Source organism: Ambystoma mexicanum, chromosome 5p (assembly GCF_040938575.1).
Source record: "Ambystoma mexicanum isolate Mex_15411 chromosome 5p, UKY_AmexF1_1, whole genome shotgun sequence".
Taxonomy (NCBI): Eukaryota; Metazoa; Chordata; class Amphibia; order Caudata; family Ambystomatidae; genus Ambystoma; species Ambystoma mexicanum.
In genome coordinates, this window is record NC_090930.1 from 439,971,163 (window position 1) to 439,997,739 (window position 26,577).

The 26,577-nt window shown below is 44.7% G+C and overlaps 1 protein-coding gene across 2 annotated transcripts in view; it reads left to right on the forward strand.

The window, feature by feature from the left end:
- MBNL3 (muscleblind like splicing regulator 3) overlaps window positions 1–26,577 on the forward strand; it is a 690,269-nt gene that overhangs the window by 631,936 nt on the left and 31,756 nt on the right. For both annotated transcript variants that reach the window (XM_069612838.1, XM_069612839.1), the window contains 2 exons: window positions 4,090–4,184; window positions 5,964–6,036. In XM_069612838.1, coding sequence (XP_069468939.1) covers window positions 4,090–4,184; window positions 5,964–6,020 — 152 coding nt within the window. In that variant the 3' untranslated portion in view covers window positions 6,021–6,036. The remainder of the gene's footprint in view (window positions 1–4,089; window positions 4,185–5,963; window positions 6,037–26,577) is intronic.

Genomic DNA, 26,577 nt, shown 5'->3' on the forward strand with positions numbered 1-26,577 from the left:
CCTCCCCTGGGAGAACGTGCGTAGCTGTTATATGAGCTTTCTGCCTATATCAGCTTGGATACAACTGTACTCACATTACACTTCATGCAACCTCATGTCAGAACAAAACAATCTGTGGGACCCCGACGCATGAAGGACCATGGGCACAGTGGACGTCACACTAGGGATAGTATTACTGGCACACCCTGTCGACGTCCCTTTTCGAATTTCGAAAACAACAACTGTAATACTCTGTCGGCCTATGCATAGCATGTGAATCTAAGCAGATACAAGCATCAGAAATACGATTACAGTGAGTAATGTATACCATATATATATAATAGAAGAAAAAGGGGGTTTGTTCCTGGCTATCTTGCTTAGTGGGTTTAGAAGAATAATTCTTACATGTTTTTACTGCAATGTGATTCGCTTTTATTTGTGCAAGTGGTTGGTTAATATTGTCATATACATATAGTACATTAGGGGGTTCATGGTCCCTTTGTTGTCAGCCGACACGTGTTTCGACCCGAGGGTCTTTATCAAGGCTATTGGTACTGACTTGTAGCCCCCTGTGGGGTCTTGGTTGAGGTTTCTTGTGCTGGTGCTGCATTAACAGTGGCTCTGGTTGGGCCTTGTGAAGGCCCCGTTGGGCGTCCTGTGTGTACGTGACACCAGCACAACCACTATCCAAGATAGCCAGGAACAAACCCCCTTTTTCTTCTACTAAACAAATGAGGTGCTCAGCTAAAACCTCAATCAGGTTACCTGTGATCTTGCAAACCTGCTTTTTCAACCAAGAACACAGAGCCTAGCAATGTCATTTGCATACCTGGAGCCAAATACTCTTCATATATATATAATGTCCTCTGCCCTGTGTCCAAACCTATTTCCAACCCTTAGAATAAATTAACTAAGGTAAACTGTGTGTCTTCTTAATCCAAGTGAGGGGAGGCTTCTATCAGTCTCTGGATGCTGGATGTGCCCCATTTAAAAGTCAGTTCACAACGTGGGAATACAATGAGTGACACAGTTCCCAAATTTCCAAAAACAGGGGAGTCCCTTTCCCTTGTTTGCAACTCAAACTGTAGTGGCAAGTCTGGTACACTATCCTGCCAGACTTGACCGAAGAATTCAGCACTCAAGTAAATGTCTCTTTCTCTTAAAGTGGGTCCTCGACCTGTTTTAGTCTCTTGTACTTTTCCACATAGGTCCCATATCCCTCTAGATTGGCATGGGGTCTCTACGACTCTTTCACACTGTTCGCAAACCCCACCGGACGGTCTTGGGTTCTCCACCGGACGGTCTTGGGTTCTCCACGACTTCTTCTGCCATCCCTATTTGGGTCCTAGACCCCTTTTGACTTTCTTAGGTTCGCTCCAACTTGCTTTCAGCTTCAGCCCCTTCTAAGTGTATCTTCCTTTTATGCGGGTCGCTGACCCCTGTGGCTTGCTTGTTTAGGCTTTGCCAACCTTCATATGGGTCCCAGACTCTTGTGTGTTGCACTGTCCCACTGATTAGACCTGGTGTACTCTCCTGCCAGGTACCGTTCCACAAATGAAATATTACACATTTTATTTAAACTTTTCTTCCCCCTTGTACTTCTCTCAAGTCTCTGACCCAACTTAGCTTCTGTAATTCCCTTGGGTTCCAGACCCCTTCCTACACATCAGCCTTTCAGGACACTTGGTTCACTCTCCTGCCAAGTGCTTACTGATTTGGTGCATTGATTTGTCCTTATATTATTTTTGGGGTCCTTGACCCACGTGAAATTCGGCATGTTGGGTTGTGCGTCTCACTTCAATTTCAGCATGTCGGGCTGCACCACTTGGCTCCAGGAGGCATCCCAAGTGTTTCATGTGCTTGGGTTCTCTCTCGCGTCCCTGGGTCTACTGGCTCGTGTCAGCACCTGTGCAGATGGTGTATTTGTTTCGCCGGTCTTCAGCTTCTTCCCATGATTTCACCTTTGCTGCATTCAAACTTCCCTCTCTGTTCCTCCAGGGCAGGCCTGACAGCTGAGTTAGTCCATGTTCTAGTTTGTATTATGCATGGCCAATAGGCAGTCTCAAGCAACTAGACTTCCCCTTGTTTCTCTTCATTAGTCTTTATTACTCCCCTGTTCCTCCTTGTCACAGTACTAAAGTGCTGATCTCTATAGAGTTAAGAATCCCTGTTCTCAGTCTCTGTACTTTCTTGAAAATCAACCTCCTCAACTCTACAAAGGTGAATGTAAGTGTGAGGAACAACAGGGTACTGTGTGGTATGAAGGGGAGGAGGTGGCAGACAAGAAGGTGGGTAATACTGTGTTCTCCCAAGGTAATTGTTACTGGTCCCATGGAGAATTTCCCTCCCCATGAGATCCACCCCCAGGGGACTATCGGGTAGCGGTCTCACCTCCCTGGACTCATGGGAAAGACCCTACCCCATGGAATCAGTGACAATACCCTGGGACTCAGAACAATCTACACATACATATTCAGTGAAGAAACCTTTGTTAAGAAAGAGTTAAGGTGATCAGATTTAACACAACCAAACCCTTGGAATGTAGCACTGGCATTTGAAGCAAGTCCACCTTAAAGTTGCGCCCCCTGTTGTGCAGCGTATGACCACAATGATTTGGATGGTTTAGTTTGTGGCACTATCCATACCATGTGTTGATTGGTGTCTCTCTAGTGAACAGCAGCATTCTATTAATAGCATTGGAAGAAATATTATACAAGTGAATCAGGGAAAGGCATTAGTTCAGAACCTCGCACTTTGAATTCAAGGAGTTTTCATTTCCCTTTGATTCTTCCCACACTCTGCAATCCAGTTGTCAGCTCCCTTATGAGCACAAAACCTGATCAGACTCATTAAGAACACCAGAGTGCTAATGCAACTGACTCCAGAGAGTTTAGAAGGAGCAAAGATGCATCTTAAAACAGGTTAAGATTCAAGGATTCTGCACCCCACTCTTCTTGTGAAGGAAACACTGTTTATGAGGCATCCACAACCACAAACAAGCGTCATGGTACCATTCATGTTATATACAATGCATTTTGGAGCCTTCATCCCCTCTTAGCTAAATTATGCTATGCAAATGCAAAAACATATGTTGCCCACCCTTTTACTAAGTATTGAGCTTGGGCATGAGCCATTCCACTCTCAAGGTGCCCACATTCTGGAATCAGCTTTTGTGACAATCTAGAACAACTAGCAATTCCTTGGAGCAAGGCTTTGATAGAATTTGCACCACCATTTGGTTGGTTTGACTGTGAATAGAAACAATTTAGTTTGTGCAGTGTGCATTATAGGCCACAGCACCTGACCTGTCTGCTCCAGCTTGAGGAGTTCTCTAGCCTGGAGACAGTAGGTGCTGTATATTTGAATTATTCATGGCCCAGATGATGAGCTGAACGCGACAGTAGGTGCTGTATATTTGAATTATTCATGGCCCAGATCATGAGCTGAACGCAGAACATTAGGTAGCCAACCAGAATAGTGGCAGGAAATTGCCTTAGAAGTAAAACTACTGTATAAGAGTGGGCATGTCACACTAGTTGGAGATGTTATACATAAACTGAAACTCTTTTTTGTTTATATACTCAACGAGGTTATTCATACCACCAACAGACACAGCGGCTCCTAGCATTCTTGTATTGTATTGTTTGAAATATATATTTTCTGAGGAAATAGTATGCTCTGCTCTTCTGCAGATGAATGCCACAAGTGCATGAGCGAACATTGGAGAGTCTTTTAAATCCAGACACATCATTGGTTGAATGTGTTTTAAGGCTGAAATGAGTTCTGTTTTCTGAATTGATTAAAACACCCTGCTGCTGAACAATTGGGATCAGCTAGAAAACACCATGTTGTGCTTATAAATGTACTAAGTGTTCAAAATGTTTTTTAGTTTCCTTAATTATAATTGGCTTTTCCCCTTTTCTCTTTTTTTCTTTTAATGCTATCTTGCTTTGCACTGTGATTGCATGCTGCGCCTGGTGTATCCTTCATGGTGATGTCACATGGCTTGTTGCTGTGATACCTACCACGCCCCCAAATCTGCCATATGTTGCCATGGTTCCATTTTGCTCCACCCTCCTGTTTGTCGCTTCCATGGTACCCTTCTGAAAGTGCCCATGATGCATAGCGCTACGCCTACCACTGTGTCTGCAGCAACATCACCTGCCACCAGCGTACCCTTCGCTGCAACAACAACAGCCAATCAGGTTTGGCCCTTTCAGTAGCTTTATTTCACATGTTCAAATCTAGAATATTATCTAAATTAGAAGAGGATAAAGACAAATTCATATATTTAGATGTACTATTTGGGGTTTTATATAGCTTAGAACAATTGTTTTGTTGTCCCTGTTATTCTGTTTTGCTGATGCAGCTCAATATGTGAGGGAGTGTGCTTAGTAACATGGAGGAACACTAGCTGTACATATCATTGCTGCCACACCAGTCTTACAATTCCTGCATTCTTCTGTTTTGAGAAAGCCTCCTTATGATGTTGTAACTGTATATGGTTCATGGGAGCCAAAGATACGTTTCGTCAGATCATTATTTTGGAAAAGGATGTATCTTGTAGTAGGGCCCGCACATTAGTGTTTTCTGGCTTACTAGTTATGCAATGCATACTTTTGGATGCATGCTGTTAATGGACCAGGCTTTAATGGCCGTTAAGTCTATTTACACGGGTGGTCTTGGGTGTTTGGAAGGAGGATTCCTACAGTAATAGCGGCTCGCACGGAAGGGCAATCAGACATTCGTTTTTGGAGACATGAAACCAAGCCAATGCAGAATCCCTCTGGCTGTGAGTTGTAGGACAATCTGATTGTATCCTCCAGTCTGCCACAGTATAGGACAGCATCCTCGATGGAGCTTCCCTTCTCTGTTCCCTGTCCAGTGCCTGGATGTGACTGTTGCTCAGCTAATTGATGCAGCACTTCACCAAAAGCTGAACGAACACTTCTACGATTAAAAAGATAGGGTAAAAGGCAACTTGAAGCTTTTCTTTACGTGAAATAGAATACAAATTTCAAGTTGTCCCATTTATCAAATTCTTTACACTTTTTTACCCATTGAGACACCAGGGGCAAACTACTTGAACCTGAAGGGCATTTTCATGCTCTCTGTCACGGTCTGTACCTTCGAAGTGAGCTCCAAGTTATGTGTCCCCAGAAATAGGCGTAGTATAGGCAGCCCAAAAGGTTCACAAGAATTAAGAAAAGAAAGCAATAACCCACCCAATCAAGTCACTTATGACTGCTGCCCTGGCACTTCAGCATTGCATCTGTCTGTTCCCGCTCATGCTCTTATTCAAAGTGGTTGTTGCTGAATTGCTTAATGAATGTGCACATACTCCGCAGCCCTGGAGTCTGCGCCAAGCCCTGCCGGAGCAGTTTACCTCCTGCCAGCTGCTTTTCCTAAGCATATGTTCCGGAAACTTGTCATGCAAATGTACACTTTTGAAATATTTCAATATTAATATTAGCACTAATATTAATACTAATATTTCTTGATATGTTTTGATCACTACCCACCGCTGCCCTTTACCTTCCATTGTGTGGCATGGTTACCTGTACCCACTGTGGTTGGTCATCATGCTGGCATTATAGCTTGTAGGGCAGTAGTATCCACCTGGCGTCTGTGTTCCTTACTGCTCCCTATACATTCCCCCCCCAATTAGAACATAAAGATTTTGCGAGTAGTGGTAAAGAATTCCACTGTTTGTTACCTACAAGCCATATATGCATAGGGATGTACCATATTATTTACAATGCAATGTACAGATAAATATGCACAAAGGCAGATATACAAATATGTATGTACTACACTAATGAATGTACTGTCATTATTTTGATTGTGTCTTAATAAAATGGCACATCACATAGCTTTGTGTCACGGATGTTATTTGTTTCAGTAAACATGCATTTTGATGCCACAGTAAAGTGTAGAAAATAACCTGATGGACATATGTTAATGTGCACTCTTTCTCACTGTAGATATCGCCGTTATCAGTAGATGAACTGAGTAGCAGCATGTTTGTTTCACAGATGTAGATGTTTCGATAGAACAGTAAGTTTCTCTTTTTTATGCTAACATTAATAAAAGTCATATTCTAGATTTATGTTTGAAGTATCACGATATGTGCACATTTTAGCTAGTGTACTCAAAATGGCGTCCTAAAAATAGTGATACGTATATAGTCTTAAGGTCTTTCAGTCTAACTCAAACTATGATTTCTAAATTAAAGTATATCCAATTTGTATTTTAAATTCAAAGAGACTCAGTATGAGTTTAGCAGATTTGATTTCCCAGGGTTACTAAATGCTTCAATTGCTGTTACCACATTCCATACTCCTGTGAATCTGCCTCATTATGACAATTCCGCAAGGCAAGCAAAAACAGTTGTTGAATTACTGAAATGCTGCATGCAGTAGTTCAGAAAATATTTTTAACTTATTTTTATTTTCAGTTACTAAATAATAACACTTCTACTTTTTGTCCCTATACATATTGTTTTCCAAGAAAGATAAAGGGAAGAGATTTGAAGAGGTTTTGAACATTTTTACCTTCAGCTTTTGTGTAAGGGTGACTACTGGAGTAGTTTTAATGAGGTATTTCACAACATAGTTTGGTGGTATTTTCTATAATCATTCTTCCCTATAAATACAAAATAATCCATAGTCCAGGGAGGTTGGAAAAACAGACAAAGCTGTAACGTAAGTGCTTCATTGAGAAGGTTTTAGTTAATGGTTAACATGTGAATATAGACATGAAAGGTTTGGGTTGTATTGCTTATGATCTTTTATCCCATGGACTAATTTCTTCTGATGAAAACCATATGCTTCAAAATGATCCAAAATGTTTTTTTTTATTTATTGCAATATAGTTTACAAAACATCTCAATTCAAAAAAACACGAGAAAAACAGATTAAAACTTAACATTTAAAATCGTTTCATCAATGCAAATTATAAACGCCAATCATTTGGAACTAGGAAAAATGATTACTAAACACCTTATGACTCTGATTTCCATCTAAAATCCTACATCAAAATTAATTTGTAGATAAAGTACTTATGTTGTGCACAAAGCGTGAAAAAAGTATGTTCTCATTGATTTGTAAACTAAGGCATTCAACAAAAAGGGCCTCTAGCGTTTCAACTTTTGTTTCACCTGCACAAACCATTTAGAACTGAGCATCTCTCAGAATTTGCCACGTGGGCCGATGATTTTGTGTGTGGGAAACAAATAAAAACAGAGTCCTCAAAACAAATGACGCCAGGTATGACCAAAAATTGTAGTGTTTTTTCTGGCAATTACACATATTTTAAAAGGTATTGCATAGCGTTCTCGTTTGTATTACACCAATCTGATTGCCCTAACTTTTTTTTTTACATCAATAAAATTGTATTTGAGGTGTCATCAGTAAAAGTAAGTGACAACAATAAATCTGCACAACATTTTTTGCAACATATAATCTTTTGAAAGTGATTATCATCCAAGAAGGGGGCAATGTTACAAAATAGTGGGTTCTGGGAGGGGTTATACAAAGAGATACAATTTTACACCTAACACTTGCCTGTAAGGTTGCGAAACCTTGCTAGTAAAGGCCCCTAGGGAGATTAAAACATGCCTTCAAAACACCCCTTCCAGTCTCGTCCATAAGGTGTTGTTACAAGAACCTAGGATCTCGGCTCTGTAAGTTACACAGTTACCTTAGATTTATAATATCTTAATAAAGGCAGAATCGAAAACCGTCCAAAGCTATGATTAACTTTTCTTGCTTGGCTATTATCCAAAGCTATGTATTCATCAACGTTTTTGAAAGTTAACTTTCCAACAGTTTTTAAGATGCTATTTTGAAAATGTGTTTAGATATAGGAATGGTGGTTGAAAACATGTTTTTTAATAGTAAAATATACTATAAACTAAATTGTGTTCCTAGTTTTATAAAATGAGTTACTTCTTCCTAAACTTGTATGAAATAAGCACATTGTTACCACAGTTTAATGAAAGGAGTATATTTGTCACAATCGTTTCATTCACTACTTAAATGTCTTCACAGTTTTCTGAAATGAGGAAAGTGTACTCATTTTTTTATAACCATGGTGCATTGTTTGCACAATTTTATACAATCAGTATATTGGAAATATATTTTTAAGAGTTACTGTTTGAGAAGTAGGGTGTCTATATATATTTCTGAGGCTTGTGGAATCTGCTTAGATCACATGCTGTGCATAGGCCGACATCTAGTGGAAGATGCGGAGTATTACAGTTTGTTTTTCGAAACTCGAAAATGGGCGTCGACACAGGGCGTGCCAGTAATACTATCCCTAGTGTGATGTCCACTGTACCCATGATTCCTCACACCTGTAGGACCCTCAGATTGGTTTTTTCCACCATACTTGACGGAAGCATTCCGCAGAGTTCCCTGGCTTTCAGCCATTTTTTGCTAAATATTATAATATTTCCCTGTTTCTTCCTCTCCCACGTCGAGTCATCGAAGTTCGAGAGCCCTGGCCTCTGCCATGCAAGTAGGGAGAGTGGGGGGTGGAAACATACTCTACACTCATATATATATTTCCTACACACACTAGCCCGCTGCCACAGGGTGCGTATGGGTTGACAAACACGCCACCTGTAACCTCTGCTTGCCGAGGGACCACCCCGAGGCGAACTGTAGAGCGTGTAGCCGTTTCAAGGCTAAGACACTAAAGGACCGCTCGACCAAACATTATGCCCATGGCCAGGCAACGCGAGGCCATGGAAGTGGAGGGTACCTTCACTGATGGCAGCGACGCCGTACTTTCGGACGGCGAGGGCAACGAGGTGTCGAAAGACGGCCAAGCACAGGTCCCCGACCTCGGAAGGCTGTCCGGCAGGGCAGTTATGGGGAACACACCCGGCGACAAAAGCGCTACCCACAGCACTTCCACACCTAAACACTCGGAAGTCCAACCGAGACTCGACACGCATGTCGAGTTCTCAGAAAGAGGCACACAAAGAGCGGTCCACCGAATCAGTGTCCTCTGGGCGTTCTCGGTCAAGATCGCCTCACGACAATAGGCAACCATCCTCAGTTGCCAAAAGTGCCCCACTCACCAAAGTCATGGAGGTACGCTGGTCACAAGACAAAGCCGACTGCCAGCCCCAGGCCGCTCACCAGGAGTCGGCGCCAGCAGACCGTTCGGCAGTTGCTTCCGAATCCCAACACCTTCACTCTAAGGAAAGGGAAAGGGACACTACCCCCGAATCGGCAGGCGTCGAAAAGCTCTGAGAGGGTGAAAACACCAGCAAAACACTCTTCCACTCATGGGGAAGGGGAGAAACAGCAGAAGAAACCATCTCACCCTTCAAAGAAATGGACCAGTGAGGATATAGACAGGGTTATGTCTAGAATGTCCTCCCTAGCAGACTTCTACTCCAAGAACCCAGTAAACTTCCTCTCCTATACCCCTGACGATGCTACTCCCTCAGGGTCTAGGGACCTGCAGCCCCCTGGTAAGAAACCTTGGTTTGAGACCCCAACGCAAGGTCGGTCTTCAGACCCTTTTTACATCCAGCCTTACACCCAGTATAGTGAGGATTCACTACAGGATGAGGATTCAGACTTGGTAACGTTGGACGGCCAAACTGGGCTGAACTATTATGGGGACTACGAGGACCATGAGGAGGAGGAAGATGACTCAGAAGTCTACAGAATAGACTCCCCAGTAGGCAAAGAACCTCTAGTTACAGACTCTCCAGTCGACAACCAGCCCCTTCTAAATGAGGTCTTGACTAGAGCGGCTGAACAATTCCGCATAGACACTCATGGGGCACAGGAGGAGAGGGACTTTGCTGAGGAACTAGTAGGAGAAAAGAAACCCATTGCTCAGGCTATTCCAATTCTCAAGTCCATCCAACGGAGAATTGATCCTTCCCTTCTCAATCCTAACCTCAACAGGGCAGTGAACCCCAGAATCGAGAAATTGTTCAGGGCAGCCCAATCAGACCCGCTTTACATAAGGGGGCAACTGAAGCCTGACTCCCTGGTAGTTACTAATACCCAGAAGAGGGTGGGAACGCCTCTATCGTCATCTGAGGCTCCCCCCGACAAGCAGAGCAAGAAAATCTACGGGTTGGGAAGGAAGGTAGCCTCCACTTCTGCTTACCAGGCAAGGATTGCCAACTCCACCACTCGCTAGTTACAACTGCCACCAGTGGGAGCAAGTAGCTGCCCTCATCGACTCCGCACCAGAACCTTTAAAGGGCCAGTTGGCCCAAGTTGCGTCAGAGGGGAGAGCCGTGTCCTTAAGGCAACATTTGATGCCGCAGATAACGCTGGCAGGCTAATAGCAGAGAGCACTGTCATTAAGAGGCATGCTTGGTTAAAACAGTCAGTGTTTAAACCCGAGACACAAGCATCCTTAATCGACATGCAGGTGGAGCCTAATCTACTGTTTGGCAAAGTGGTAGAGGACGCATTAAAGAATGCCAAAGATGAGTATGAGACTCTGAAATCCCTGGGACAGTTGACCAACAAGCCCCCTAATCAAAGAGGCAATAGTAATTTTCGTCGCCCACGTGGCCAGAATTCACAAAGAGGCTCCAACTATTCACAGGGGCAGGGTACATCATGGGGTAACAACCAGCAGTCTACCCAGAGTTACAGCAGAGGAAACAAGAGGGGCCGTGGTAAGGGTAGAGGCAGCCCCAGCAGAGGCGGCACGCCTACCGCTAAACAGTGCCGCCGCGCTCAGGGTCCCTTCTCAGGCATCCCCAACTTCGCCCAAGCTTGGGAAGGGATCACATCAGACAGATGGGTGCTGTCCACAGTGTCTGCAGGATACTGCATAGAACTGCTCGAGCGTCCCCGAAACCACCCCCCATGTCAAAAAGTACATTCTTTGGACCACCAGAAGATTCTCCTCGAGGAGATTGTCAATCGTCTAGCAAAAGATGCGATCGAACTCGTCCCGGTCAACCAGGTAAACAAGGGTATTTATTCAACTTACTTCCTTGTGCCAAAAAAAGGTCTGACAATGCGCCCAGTATTAGACTTACGCCCTGCAAACAAGTATGTCAAGCCCCAAAATTTTCGCATGACTACTCTCCAAGAGGTAATCCCCCTCATAAAAGAGGGGGATTACATGGCAACATTGGATATGGAAGATGCCTATTTTCATATTTCCATGTTCCCAGCGCACAGAAGAGTCTTGTGTTTCAAGGTGGACAGTCAGCACTACCAGTTCAAGGTGCTGCCCTTCGGTATAGCCTCGGCTCCAAGGGTATTCACCAAGGTACTGGCGGTGGCGGCGGCACACCTGCACAGGGAGGCAATCCCGGTGTACCCTTACCTAGACGACTGGCTCATCACGGGGGAGACCCCAGTAATTTGCAGGTCAAACATTCAAAGAACGATTGACCTCCTCTTCGAATTGGGTTTCTCCATAAACGAGAAAAAATCAAGTCTGGTGCCAAGCACCTACAAACAATTCCTAGGAGCTGTCTTAAACACTCAAGAGGGGTTGACCTTTCCATCAGAGGAAAGAATTTGGAATCTACTACTGCAAATTCCTTTTTACAAGCCCGGATAAGGGTGCGCAAAGCGATGCGTTTGCTAGGCATGATGGCGTCATGTTTTTACCTGGTCCCCCACGCGCGCCTGCGCATGTGACCCATGCAAGAATGGTTGGCGAAACAGTGGTCTCAGGCAAATGGTCAGCGAGACGACCATTTTGCCAACACTTGTTCAAAGTCTTCACTGGTGGAAAAGAGAGAACCTGTCAAAGGGGAAACCCTTCTACGATCCAGAAGTACAGGCTGTAGTCACTACAGACACATCCCTGTCAGGGTGGGGAGCACACCTCCTCCACCACACAGCTCAGGGTCTCTGGTCGCACACAGTAGCCAAGAATCATATCAATCTGCTAGAGCTTCTGGCAGTATTCAGAACACTTCAGGCATTCGAACCCTACCTGTTGAACCTGTCAGTGCAGATCCTGACAGACAGCACAACAGCAATGTTTTACCTAAACAAACAGGGAGGGACTTGTTCACCAAATCTGTCCAAGCTTGTCCAGAAAATTCGGAGATGGGCACTCAGACGGAACATTTACCTGTCATCTCAACATGTTCCAGGGGATCTCAATTTCGCTAGCGGATGCTTTAAGCAGAAGTCCCCTCCCAAGAGAACACGAATGGTGTCTACTCAGAGAAGTCGTAGAAGACATCTTCTCACAGTGGGGTTTCCCTAATACAGACCTATTCGCCACAAGCGAAAACAGGCAATTCCCAGAATTCGAATCCAGGTTCCCCCAGCCAGACTCCAAGGGGAACGCCCTGTGGATGAACTGGTCAGGAATATTTGCCTACGCTTTTCCACCAACCCCTCTCATGAGGAAAGTGCTCAACAAGATGCACAGGGAATCGATGACTCTCATCCTAGTTGCTCCCATGTGGGCGAGGCAACCATGGTTCCCACACCTACGCAGACTAGCGGTGTGCGCACCCATCAGACTCCCGTGCTGGTACAACCTACTGTCCCAGCACCAAGGACAAACAGTGCACCCTCAACCCAACTCAATGAACCTGGCAGCATGGCTCCTGAAGTCATAGAGTTTGGACGTCTCAACTTACCACAGAGATGTATGGACATCCTAAAGGAATCTAGGAAATCTAACACGAGACACTGTTACTTTGATAAATAGAAAAGATTTGCTATCTGGTGCCAGAATAAGCAAATCAACCCAGTTGATTGCACTCCTTCCAATATTGTCACTTACAGGCTCCACCTGCTGGATGCAGGCCTGGTATTTAACTCACTAAAGGTACATCTGGCAGCGCTGTCCGCCTACACAACTTCCCACAACAAGGTTTCGTGGTGGAAAGTACCAGTGGTTAAAGCCTTCATGGAAGGGGTAAAGAGACTCCACGCTCCAATTTCAAACCCACCACCTGGTTGGGACCTTAATGTGGTGTTTGCTAAGCATATGGGCCCACCATTTGAACCCATACATAAAGCCAGTCTCAAACCCCTGACCTATAAAACTGCCTTCTTAGTAGCCATTACATCCATAAGAAGGGTCAGTGAAATTCAGGCTCTGTCAGTGCAGGATTCTTTCTTTACTGTTCATAAGGATAAACTGTTTCTACGAAAACACCCTAGGTTCTCACCTAAGTTTATTTCTAAATTTCACGTTAACCCGTCCATCGAGCTTCCGGCCTTCTTCCAAGAACTCAAAGGCTCTGCTGAGGTGAAACTACACACTCTAGATGTGTGAAGAGCGGTCCTCTACTATGTAGACAAGACCCGACCGCTAAGGGAAACAGACCAACTGTTTGTCTCTGTAGCTACAGGCAGAGAAGGAGATCGCGTCTCTAAAGGTGCCATCTCCAAATGGATAGTCAATTGTATCCAACTATGTTACTCCCTTTCTGAAAAGACTGCCTTTTACGCCAAGAGCCCACTCTGCAAGAGGCATTGGGGCCACTATGGCTTTCATTGCAAATGTACCCCGTGACACCATTTGCAAAGCAGCTACTTGGAGCTCTATTCACACTTTTACTCAGCACTACTGCATTGACACTCATTCCAAGACAGATACTCAAGTGGGACAAGCGGTTCTAAGACATCTGTTTGCTCATGACCCTTCTCACATCCCACCGCCTTCTTCTAACACTGCTCGCTAATCTATGCACAGCATGTGATCTAAGCAGATTCCACAAGCCTCAGAAGGGATACATTACTCACCGTAATCGTATTTCTGATGCTTGTATCTACTTAGATTCACATGCGACCCACCCTTTCTCCCCTCTGAGAGAAGGCGCATGGATGCTTATAGTCTTATCTTCCTATCTATCTGCTTGGATAATCTGTACTCACGCTACTCCTCATGCTACCTCATGTCAGGAAAAATACAATCTGAGGGTCCTACACGCGTGAGCGATCATGGATACAGTGGACGTCACACTAGGGTTAGTATTACTGGCAAGCCCTGTGTCAACGACCATTTTCGAGTTTCAAAAAACAAACTGTAATACTCCACAGCTTCCACTAGATGTCGGCCTATGCACAGCATGTGAATCTAAGCAGATACAAGCATCAGAAATACGATTACGGTGAGTAATGTATCCGATAGATATTTATATATATACATATATATATAAAAGAAGACTGACTGACTCATCAACACCCAGCTCAAACCGTGTAACCTATGAACATGAAATTTGGAAAGTACATTGTTTTCATGATGTAGGCACCCACTAAGGAGGGATTTTTGGAAATTCCCTCCCTAATGGATGTAAAGGGCAGAGTGAATTTGTGACTGACTCATCAGCGCCCAACTCAAACTGGTTAACCTGGTTAACCTGGGAATGTGAAATTTGGAAGGTACATTGCTTTCATGACGTAATGACTGTGAGACAGGCATGGTATCAAGAGAGGCACAGACTCGAAAGGGTTTGTTTCAAAGCCTTTATTTAATAAGGTTCCTGGGTTTGTGTAATGCTTGACAGGCCCTAATTCAGAAGGGATGGTTCCCTTAACTGAGGATGTCTAATAGTCCAAAATAAACGTCTGTCTTTGTCTAAAACTATGCTTGCCCTCACTCCTTACAAAAATGTGATCAGAAGTCTTTAAAAAGGTAAAAAATAGTGGTTCAACAGAAAATAAAATAATCAAGGGTGGTTTTGGGTGGTCTTCTCACCAGGTGTAGTTTGGTCAATGTCACAAAAATGAATTCAATCAAAAAGGGCTGTTCATAAGACCTTCGTCACAGAGCACTTGCAATATTCTCAAATGCCTTCAGTGTATTTGTATTCCTTGGGGTTCCCTTCCCCAATCTACAACTTGTTCAAGTTCCAAACACCACTTAATAAATATAACAATTCCTCTTAAGTTTCTCAGGGTTCCCTTCCCCAAGCTTCGATCAAAAGAACAAGGTAGGCCTCTCAGGGATCCCTTTCCCAAACTCTGGCCCCTTTCAACTTAAAAACAGCACGGAAGAAATATAATACAGTTCTTTGCAAAGCTTCTCAGGGTTCCCTTCCCCGAGCTTCAATCCTACAAAACAATACGTTTCCAACTTGGTTAGGCCTCTCAGGGTACCCTTCCACAAGCTCAGGCCCCTTTCAGTTTCCAACACAAATTCTTTTTTGTCAGGATGTACTTTGCTTTCTTCTTTAGGCCTCTCTGAGTTCCCTTCCCCAAGACTAGGCCTCTTTTTGGTTTAAAAAATGTACCTTTCCTTTTAAACACAGTTCTTTCACACACACTTCACTTGTGGGGCACAATCAGAGACTTTTGAAACCGCCTGGTTCTTTGCTCCTATTAGGCGTGACCACTCTGATCTGTAACCCCTCTCTTTTATCCCTTGCTCTTCTTTTTAAACCTTTTATCTTCAGGTGCTTCCTGCACCCCTTCTTGATTTCCTTGGTTTCTTGCCCCTGCACACGTGCACCTTCCCTTTTCTGCTCCTTTTGTTCCACAGTGCACTCTTGCACTTTCCTTTACTTTTTTATTGTGCGTCTCGGGCACCTCACATCCTTTTGGGTTCACTGTGCACTCTTGCACTCGTCCATTTCTTTCTCGTGTTTCCTGTACGCCTAACATATTGTCCTCTTTTTACTGTTTAAGCTTTGCACTTCTCTTCATTGTACACGCTTTGCCCTCTTCAAACTCTTCACATGCCTTTCTTTCACTTTTTCTTTTCTTCCACGCTGCTAGCACACCTTTTCTTCCTTCTATTTCTCTTTGTTTGTTTACGCTTTCTGTCCTTTGCGCACTTTCAAAACTTTCCGCTCTGTGACGCTTTAAAAGTGTCTTTCTCCCTCTCCCCTTCAGGCAAACGCACACTCCTGTGTCTCTCTCTCTTACCGGGTAGCATCACGTTGACATGTGGTTCCTCTGGATGCACTGGGTTGAGGTCAGGGTCTCACCACCTGACCCATAGACATCCTTGGGACCGGCACACGTCCCAAGGGAACAAGCGTTTTACCAAACACCACCAGCAGGATACATGCTGCCTTACTCCTGCTCTTTGGAGGCATGACGCACTAGTCACGGTGCAGCCAATCACAAACACTGGGCCAGCATCTCAGCATGCCGTTCTCCTCCATGCTTTTACTCCTTCTGCAACCCAGCTCGCTCTCTTCCTTGTGAAAAACCACACCTTTCATAGTTGAAAAAACAGTCAAGTGGAGTCAGCTGGGAGTGGTTATTATTAAATGCCTGACCCTGCCTGACTTTATCAGTGGGACAACTTGAGTGTTTTCCATGGTAGGGTTTGCTTACTTTCCCCATGTTGTTTCTATGGGTAATATGTACTGCTCCCAGTTGCCTCTTCCTTATCTTAGTATTGGTTGGAAATGGGGAGGGGGTGATGGAAGGGTTTTGGAGGGTAGATCATTTTCCTGCTCTTCGATCATGGAATCGACAATGGACATGGGGAAATCCTGTAGCTTGATTTTCCCTCAAGGGGATGGTTGCTGCTTCCATATTCCTGATGGTTGATTATACAAACATGAGTTTTGATGGTATTCCTGTGATCTAAATTGGTAGAGGATGAATGGATATTGACTCCTGGCTTTGTTTTAGTTGGCTTTTCTTCCTTCCCCACCTCGGAAAATAGACTCTTTCCTTCTTTTTCCTTCCTTCCTCCCCTGGGGTCATTGATGACGGGATTAGAATTAGGGAAAATGAAACCTGCATTAGGGTAATGGGAATCAGGGTATGCCATGAAGGCGTCTGGGTCTTCATCCTCCTATTTTGTCACCCCATCAGAATACTGCATCTCGCCTGGATTACTGTGATTTTACCAAATGAAAAGTTCATAAATAATGAAAAATAACGAAAGATATTGAAATGTTTTATTTTCTTTCTTGGGGGTGAGTGTGGGGGGCGGCGCCCTGGTTTTGTTCCTTCCCACCAGATTTAACCCCCTACCCCACTGCCACATATATTTTTTATAGTTTATAGTTTTTTAGTATTTTGCTGTATTTTTATTTGTACAAATTTAATTCTCTATTTTATATCCGGTATAATCACTGGATACCGCGTCACCCGGGGTATTCCCACGAAGGCAACCCCAGATTCCCCTACCCAGGTGATCCTCCCTCGTTCGTCCACCCCCAGGGTTGGAATCCAAGAATGATGGCCTGCCCACCTGAATAGAGGGCTCTCAGGGTCTTAACGGGAGAATACTCCTAGGGTTCTCACAGCACCCACTAAGGAAGTATTTTTTTCTTTTAAACTTTATTTTTGGTTTGCATATCACATCACACGCTTCAGTAACCCTCTTACATCAAAATATATATGTTTTTCAATGAATGTTCTCCCCTCCCTCTCCCCCAGTGCATCCAGGAAAATACACATTCATATTAGTTATACTGCAGCTACTGGTTAATAGGTTTTATTATGATTTCATTCGCTATCAGAGTTCTCTGTGTCCGGTGGGGTGGCACCCAGGTACGTTCTAAACAGAGACCAGATGTCTTTCGGTCTGCAAGATGGGGATACCATTCCTATGTAAGTTTCCTCACATCCATTAATGTATGTTAACGTTCTGAGGAATTGTTCTGCTCGTGGGGCATGGCTGCTCTTCCAATTTTGAAGGATAAACTTCTTGGCTGCTGCACAGGCTACATTAAACAATCTCCTACTTTTTTCTGGGGTTTTCCCTATATCGCCAAAGAGGTATTTTTGAGGTTCGAGCTGCGCTGGGATCTGTGTTATATCTTCTAAGATGCACGCCACTTCACACCAGAATCCAGCTATCAAGGGGCAGGCCCAATACATGTGGAATGCATCTGCACGGGGGTTGTTGCATTTCGGGCAGATTCCGGTTACGGATTTATGGAATTTCGCCATTCTGATTGGAGTATAGTGGAGTTTATTCAATATTTTGAATTGTATGAGTCTTAGGCCCGCATTCATCGATACTTTCTTAGTAAGGAGACAGTACCTGGACCATGTCCCTTCTATTGTTGCACCTATGTCTTTCTCACATGAGGCCTTGATGGTGTTAGTCGATGATTTTGTGTGTGTTTGAACTATGTTTTATAGTATGGACACCCCTGTACCTGTTTGTGCATACAGTGATTGATAACATGGGTGTTCGGGCAGTTCTGGTGGGAATATTGGCCATTGTTTCTTGAATGCTGCCTTCATACGGTGGTATTGCAGGGTGACAAGTTGGTTTCTCCCTACTGTGGCTGCAAAATCCTGTGGGGCTACAAATTTACCATCTGGAAACATGGCTTTCATTTTGAACTCGTATTCCGGGAGCCAGGTCTTCTGTATACTAATGTCGTATGTTGGTTTAATGCCTGGAAATTTCCATAACGGGCTTGTAAGTCATAGGGTGTGTCAATGTGGAGCGGTTTGCTGATTGCAGCCCATGCCGCGATTGTGCAAGATGCAGGGTCAAATTTACATTCATCTCTGTGAGATTTTGTGAAAATTATGGCTCTTAGGTCTGATGGACGGACCGAGTGCCGTTCAATGGGAACATGTGGTGCACTTTCAGTAGGGTCCTGCCAGTATTTGGCATATTGTGCCTGCGCCACTTGATAATACTGTTCAAAATCGGGTGCGGCGAAGCCCCCATTTCATAAGGTTCCACTAGTTTGTCCCATTTCAGCCTATTGGCTCCGCCGTTCCATATGAAGGTGGTCGCCATGGCGAGTAGGTTTTTCGAAGAAGGGTTTGCCTGGCCATATTGGGACATTACTGAAGATATACAGGAGTTTGGGGAGCACTACCATTTTTAGCACTGCTACTCAGCCTGCAAGTGAGATGGGGAGGTTAGTCCAAATTTGGAGTTTGGTGTAGATAGTCTGTAGTGTAGAGTCATAGTTATCTATACATAAGGAGATTTTGTCTCTGGATACCATGATTCCTAAGTATCTGATACGGTTGTGGGCCCATCTCAGGCCATGAGTGTGTCGGACAGATAGTGGCCTGTGTCAGTGGGAACATTTCAGACTTGGTGGTGTTAATTTTATAGCCTGAGTTTGCAGTGAAGTTTTCTATCACTGTCAGTGTGGGGGCTAGATTTGTTTCTGGTTCGCGAATGTAAAATAATGCATCATCCGCATATAGTGATATGGATTGATAGGCGCCGGCCATCTTTATGCCCTGAGTTCTTGTTCCAGTCTGATCGCAGCCGCCACTGGTTCAATCATGAGGGCGAAAAGGATAGGGGAAAATGGACACCCCTGTCTAGTACCCCTGTGTAGGGTGAAATGGTCGGATAGCATGCGATTTGTTAGGACCTTGGCTTTGGGTGCAGTATAGAGCAATCTGACACATTGCTTAAAGTATGGGCCAAATCCGAATTTGTTAAGGACCTCAAACACGTATGTCCATGAGACTGATTTGAACGCTTTCTCAGCATCTAATGATACAGGCACCTCTTGGACTCCCGGTTTGATCTGTGCCATGATGCTAAATAGTCTACGTAAGTTTAAAGCTGTGGACCTCGTTGGGATGAAGCCGCACTGGTCAGGATGTATTTGGGCAGCAATCTGGTGGCAAGTACTTTTGCGTATATTTTAGCATCTGTGTTAATCGGGGAGAGTGGGCGGTAGGAGGAGCGCTCATGCACAGGGCGTCTAGGTTTCAATAGTACCGTTATGATTGCGTCCATCATTGTGTCAGGGAGTGAGCCAGAGCTCATGGCTTCCTCCCATACTAGGGTTAGTATCGGGGCAAGTATTGTGGAGTATGTTTTATAGAGTTCAGAACTCAGGCCATCTGGTCCTGGGGTTTTGCCCGCTGCTAGTGATTTGATCGCTTCAGCGATCTCTTCACTAGTGATCTGCTGTTCAAGGACCAAACTATCTTCTAATGAGAGTTTGGGGAGGTCAATCGTGCATAAGTATTGCTTTATGTGTTCCTGCATGCGTGTTTCCTGGTTGGCATATACATTTTTATAGTAATCAGCGAATTCAGCATTAATGTCTTCTTCCCTTTGTACTGCTATTCCCTCGTTTGTCAAGATGATTGTGATTGGGTAGTGGTTGTGTACATTCTGTAGTAGGCGAGCCAGATGGTGTCCCGCTCTATTGCCCTCTCCGTATCTGTGGGCTCTGATTGGCGTGGCCAGGTACTGCTGTTGTTTAGTTGCTAAGTCGTTAAAGTTTTGGAGATAGGAAATAATATCAGCCAATGTACGCTTGTCATGTGTTGCCATGTAGTTGGTCTCGGGTGTCTTCAGGTGTGCTTCTGTTTTATCTAATTCTGTTCTGACGGACTTGAGGAGTCCAGTGGTTCTGGAGATTAAGTTGCCCCTCACCCAGACCTTGAATGTTTCCCATACAGTGGACCATTTGCTTACTGATTCTTTATTCAATTGGAAGAATTCCTCCATATCTACATGTAGTGATTCCACAATGTTCGGGTCTTTTAATATATTTGGGGGCATTCTCCATCGCTGGGTTGGACGTTTTATGCTGTGTAACGATACCCTTGTGACCGGTTAGTGATCTGAGAGTCTACGGGGAAAGATTTTGCAGTGTTCCACTGCATTGATTAGATGGGTGGAGATGAACCAACAATCTATTCTGGATTCCGTATCATGCACTGAAGAGTAGAACGTGTATTGTCTATCCGTTGGATGTATTCCTCTCCATGCGTCAGTTAAGGTCAATTCCTCTAGGGCCTGGTGTAATGTTGGCTGCTCTGGTGAGGTTCCTTTGCTTACTTGAGGACCTATCTAATGAGATGTCAAGGTTGGTATTGAAGTCCACACCTCACAGTACCCATGTGTCTAGGGTAGGACCGATTTCATCAAGGAGATGGACATAGAATTCAGGGTCATCTACGTTCGAACCGAAGGTATTGACCAGAACCAGTTTCTCACCTGCTACCGCACCCCGTACCAGGACATATCTGCCCAATGGGTCTATTTTGCTTTTTTCAGTGGAGAACCCCAGCGAGGGGTGTATTAGCGTAAGGACACCTCTGTTCTGGGACGAATATTCAGTATAGTGTCTATTATTGCCCCATTGCCGTAATATATTTTTGTTGGTTTCTTGTAGGGCATGGGTTTCTTAGAGCATGGCAATGTGTGGGCGGTGTCTATTAATATATGCCCATACTTTACTGGCCTTCGCCCTGTTATTTAGTCCACGGATATTCCAGGTAAGCATTTTGAGTTTTAACCCAGCAGGTGGTTTTGCTTTTTGCACCATTGTGCTGAGTACCATTCGAGTCTGAGGGAGGAGGAAAGTTCTTTGAGGGGATCGGCGCGTGGTTCAGTGATTGCATTTTTGACCTCAAAAAAACCAATTAACCTCTTCTCCTGAAGTCCAACTGGAGCTTTCGATGCGAGTAACAATGTTCCTAAACAACGAAACAGTCCCATGTTGTCTATACCCACCCCCACCCACATCATCGGACCCAACTTGATGATGATCCCTTCTTACAAACTTGTGGTTTCACCCGAGGAAGGGACAAGTGCTGCGATACCGCTTTCTTGTCTGAGCGCATCTCATCCGGCTTCATTTCATGTTAATAAACTGTGGAACCCCTTTCTGCCACTTCAAATAAGTCAGTATGAACAGAGGAGTAAGGTAGAGCTGCGGTTGCTTATAGGGCATTTTGAGGGCTATACTGGACGCTGCAGGCCATTTTGATCAAGTTCGTGCTCTCCAGGAGGAAGAGGAATTGAGGCCTCCACGTATGCCAGCGCTGCCGTGGGAGATTCGAAGAAGTGCGCCCGGCCGCCGTGCTGTATGTGCAGTTTTGTGCGGAAGAGCAGAGCGTACGGGACTCGTCTCATTCGCAGCTGACGCTTGATGGGCTCGTAGGATCGTCTTTGAGTTTGGACTCCCGTGGAGAAATCGGGATATATGTGGATGTTGTCGTTTTCATATGTTAGGGGCCCTTTTACCCATGCCAGTTTCAGGACTGAGTCCCTGTCTCTATAGTTCAGTAGTTTGACAATGACCGTGCGGGGAGGGGCCCCTGGCTATGGTGGAGGAGCAAGGGTACGGTGCGCTCGTTCGACCAAAAATTGTGGGGAGAATGATTCTTCGCCAAGGAGAGACTTCAAGAGGATTTCGATTTGAGACTCCATGGAGCCTTTACAAAAGGATTCTGAAAGGCCCACAATACGTATGTTGTTCCTCCTCAATCTCGACTCCAGGTCCTAACACTTATCTCAGAGCTTATTCATTTCCCCTTTCAGGAGCGCAATGTCATGCGTGTTTTGGTGCGTTGAGTCCTCGTATGCACTAATCCTATTCTCAGCGTCTGTGATTCTAGCACTTTCTTTGTCCACTCGGGCCTTGAGGGAGCCTATTGTTGAGACAATGTCATCTAATTTGACGTTGCTCGCAAGGAATCCATTTTGCACCGTGGTAAGGAGCTGATCGAATTTCGAATCATCCGCAGTAGAGGATGAAGCTTATGATGATGGAGCCAGGATTTCGGAGGATGTTTGTGAGTTCGTAAAGGAGTCCATTGGTCTCGTCTTTCTGCTTTTGACTACGTTCTTTCCAGGCATCACTGGAGTCTTTGTTTCATTCGGCTTCGTAGGGATGGTGGAAAAGGATGTGTGGTCGGGTTCGAGTTTGTCTGCAGCGAGATATGAGGCTGGTGCTGACTGGACTACAGAGTAATCTCGAAGCCGACTGTATCAGGATTGTGGTTATTATCTCCTTTCTGTCGCTTTCTTCTGCGGTCGGTGGTGACAGAACCCTCCTCAGCTGCCCCCTCGTGGCGAGGTGAGCCGCTTGGCTTTACCCACGAGAGCAGGTGTTTAGTCCAGTGTTGACTCGTTTATTTGGTTTTAGCAGGAGTTGCAGGTTTGGTTGGCGTGGCTTTCCACCACTCGCCAGAGTGGACTGTATCCTCCCATGTATCCTCGCACTGTTAGGGTTGTTCTGGGTTGTGGAGGATATTTTGCCTTCCAGGTGTGGGTGCCGTGAGGGTAAAGTTATATTTTCTCACCTCTCATGCTAGTGGGCTTTGCGGATAGAAGTTTTCCCGCTTCCTTGGGAGTGTTGTGCAGATGGAATGTTGTGGTTGCGTCCGAGGACACCGGATCCCTGCTTTATAAGGTTGCGTCAGTGTTTGGTAGTTTTATTTCACATACAGGCCCAGTTATGTGGTAATCTCCCCGTTGCCTCGGGGTGAGACGTGAGGGCGCCCTGTGCTCAAATGGTCTGAGTCTCCACAGGCAGGCGGTCGTTTTGCACTCTTTCCTCCACAGTATTTTGGGTCCTTGTTGTCTCCCACGGCCCAGTTATCTGACCTCACTGTCCCCCGTTTCCACACAGGGGGGGGGGTTGTTTTAATTTCTGTCCAGGTGTGCTACTGGGGATAAGATCACGTACATGTTTTTTAATTTTGTTGTCCCAGCCTGCAGTCAATCCGGTGGACTGGGATGAGGCCAGCATTGTCCCGACCTCTGCGGTCATCCGTTGCCCAGGGAGGCCCCCCTCTGTATGTTCCGAGGACCGGTGCAGTCACAGAGGCTCTGGCGAGCGCATGGGAAGTGGGAGGCAAGCCAGAACACATGCGTGTGGGCTGCCGGGGAACTGTGAGAGGAGGGCGCAGGGTGTGGGGGCAGCGCTGCTCCTACCGGGTGAAATTCAGCATAGGCTTCGCTCCCTCTGTCCAGCGTCAACCCGTGTCCGCGGCAGCTGGGATCAATGGTGTCCTCGTCCTCGGTTCGCGTCATCCGTTGGGCTGACTCCGCTCCCAGGGAGGCCCGCGCACAGCCGAGAGCCGTGGCTATCGCGTAGAATCTTATGGATCTGCAGGGCGACCCGGAGCTCCTCGCCTGCAGCCCCAGCTGTATCTGGGTACACAGCGTCTGTTTTCGCCCGCTCTTTCAGTCGGGGGTAGTGGTATGCCCTCTGTCGCCAGCTCAGCAGTTTTTGTGGTTTGAGGGGGTTCGGATGCAGGGTATTTTAAAACAGGATTTATTGCCCGAGAGGAGCTCTTCTTCTAGGCGGCCATCTTGATGCGCAGCAGCGCCCCCCTCCCTAAGGAAGTATTTTTGACTAACTCATCAATGCCTAGCTCAAAATTTTAACCTAGGAACGTGAAATTTTGAAGATACATTGTTTTCATGATGCAGGCACCAAATAAGGAAGGGTTTGGGAAAAACGTCCCTAAGGGGGCAAAAAGTGGGGGGTGCATTTTTTTAATTAGGATACCGATGTTTCAATAACCATAGATGTTGAAGGTGTCTTCAAAAATAGAGAAATACGTGTTTTACCATTTTCCAACAATTCAGTAAGGGAGGTGGAAAAGTGGGGTGAATTCTTTTTGAAAGATACCTATACAAACTCGAAGATGTTAGAAAAGTAAAAATTCACATTTTAAATGTTCATTATAAAGTACGTTTCCGAACTGCTTCTTAAAATTGGTACCGGAAAGTATACCGTGTATTTGAGAACAACATTGTCATCCTTTCCGACCTAGGGACTGTTGTCAATTCATAAAAAATACATAAAAAATGTAATGGAGAAATCTACAGGTTGGTTATGTGAGTGTACCATTTTAATACCAACGAACAGCATGGATGCTGTAATCAATAAGATACTTTATAATTCTTTCAGAGGAGTCCAAATGGAGTACACATCTGTAAACTCAGTGGTTCAAAGTGATGATGCAGCCCACAACCCCGTTGAGTTCTTGAACACTTTAAATCCTCCTGGTCTTCCCGAACACAAACTTCTTCTCAAAGTGGGAGCACCTGTGATATTATTGCAGAACCTCAACCCACCTAAGCTCTGTAATGGCACCAGATTGCGAGTGAAAGCTATCCACAGAAATGAGATTGAGGCTACGGTGCTAATCCGTTCTGGCCAGGGGTGTCCATGTTCATACAACAAATACCTCTTTTACCTTCAGAATATCTGTTTGAATTCAAAAGACTTTGGTTCCCCTTAAAAGGTTTGTTTCACCATGACCATCAACAAATCTCAGGGTCAGACTTTAAAGGTAGCAGGGATTGACCTAGAGGAAGACTGCTTCTCGCATGTGCAGTTTTACATGACCTGTTCCAGAGTGAACTCACCTAACTCTCTGATTATCCTAGTACCTGAAGGGAGAACCACTTTTGTACCAAATCCCAAAATCCATGCAAGCTAAGCTAAGGGCAACAGCCAGTTGTTAGGCAAATTGAATTATTCAATTGTATTGAACCAGTTACTTACCTATGTAATCTGTTGTTTTATTGTGTGGTGGTTTTTCTATTTTTCTATTAAAAGTTAAGAAATGATCTTAACTATTCAGACATCACTTTATAATACAAATCACAATTGATGCATTAAGTAAACAATTGTATGCAGTGACTAATGTAAAAACAGGTGGCATTTCAGATATTGCTTCTTTTTACTGCCTGCCTGACAATGATCAATTAAGTAAAATCCACCTTATTATGAAGTCAAATACTTCATAAAATGGCTTCAGTGTTTACCTCAATACAAAAGGTGGAATGCAAAAATTAAAGAAATACGTTTTGTTCTTGAAGTGTAGTGAGAGCATATCTTCAACTTCCAGAGAAAGAAAATATACAGGTGGACACACAAAGGGGGTGAAATGAGGGCATTCTGTCCACCTTCTCGCTCTCTATGCAGGGTAATGGAGAGAAGGGTCAATCTTGACCCTTCTCTGCTGTGTTGTACATTGTGCAGCAGTGGTATTCTCTGCTACTGTACTCATTCTCTTTCTATCCTGAAACGGGGATGGCAAAGGATTGATAAATTGTTTAAAAAACCAACTACATTTCAGTCAATCTGCGTCTTTTGCCACCATCCCAGTGTTATTGTCATAAAGGGGCAGATCGCCAGTATTACCTCATGAAGTATCATTAGTTACTGCATGTGATATTCCGAGCAAAGAGCATGTCCAAACTCATAATGAGCCCTATAGTAATTATTGTGAAATCACATAAACCTTAACAAGATTACTTAAATAGTTACTCTATAACAAAATGATTGTACATATTTACAAAATATTACGTAATACGTAATTTATCAGCCAGTAAGATAGCAGAGCACTTTGAGGGCTTGGTGCTGTGATCTCTGTGTGATCTGCAGGTCGCAGTTTCGAAGACTGGCAAGGCCAACTCAGCCTTTCATCCTTCCAAGGTTGATAAATGAGTACCATCTCCCGTTGGGTGAACTCCAGAAAGTAGACTGCCAGGGCGAAATATAAATACCCAACAAGAAGCAGTAACTGACAGGAGGTACCTGCACAGATTGTGCGTTGTAGTTCTGTGCCTGGAAGTAAACTTGAACTGCCCCTTTCCTCCATCTGCCCCCTGTTGTGTCTTCTGCTGTTATTTGGCATCAGAATGTTTTAAAGTCATATTTTCTTACATGCATCTCCTCAAATACAGACCAAAGAGCACTGTTTGGCCTAGTGTGCACTTGCAACACGTATGCCTGCTGCATATCCCTTGTGCACTTATGGTAACATCCAATTATGAAATAAAACTGGAACAGGGCGAGGTTCAGACTGAGGCAGCGTACAAATAACCTCCGCCGAAATGTGTTGTAGACGCATTTATATCATGTGGATGGCCTGAAAACTGGACTCAACTTTACCATTCGAGGTGTTGACTAGCCCAGGCCTAGAAGTGAAGTGCATCCGCTCCATATTTGTG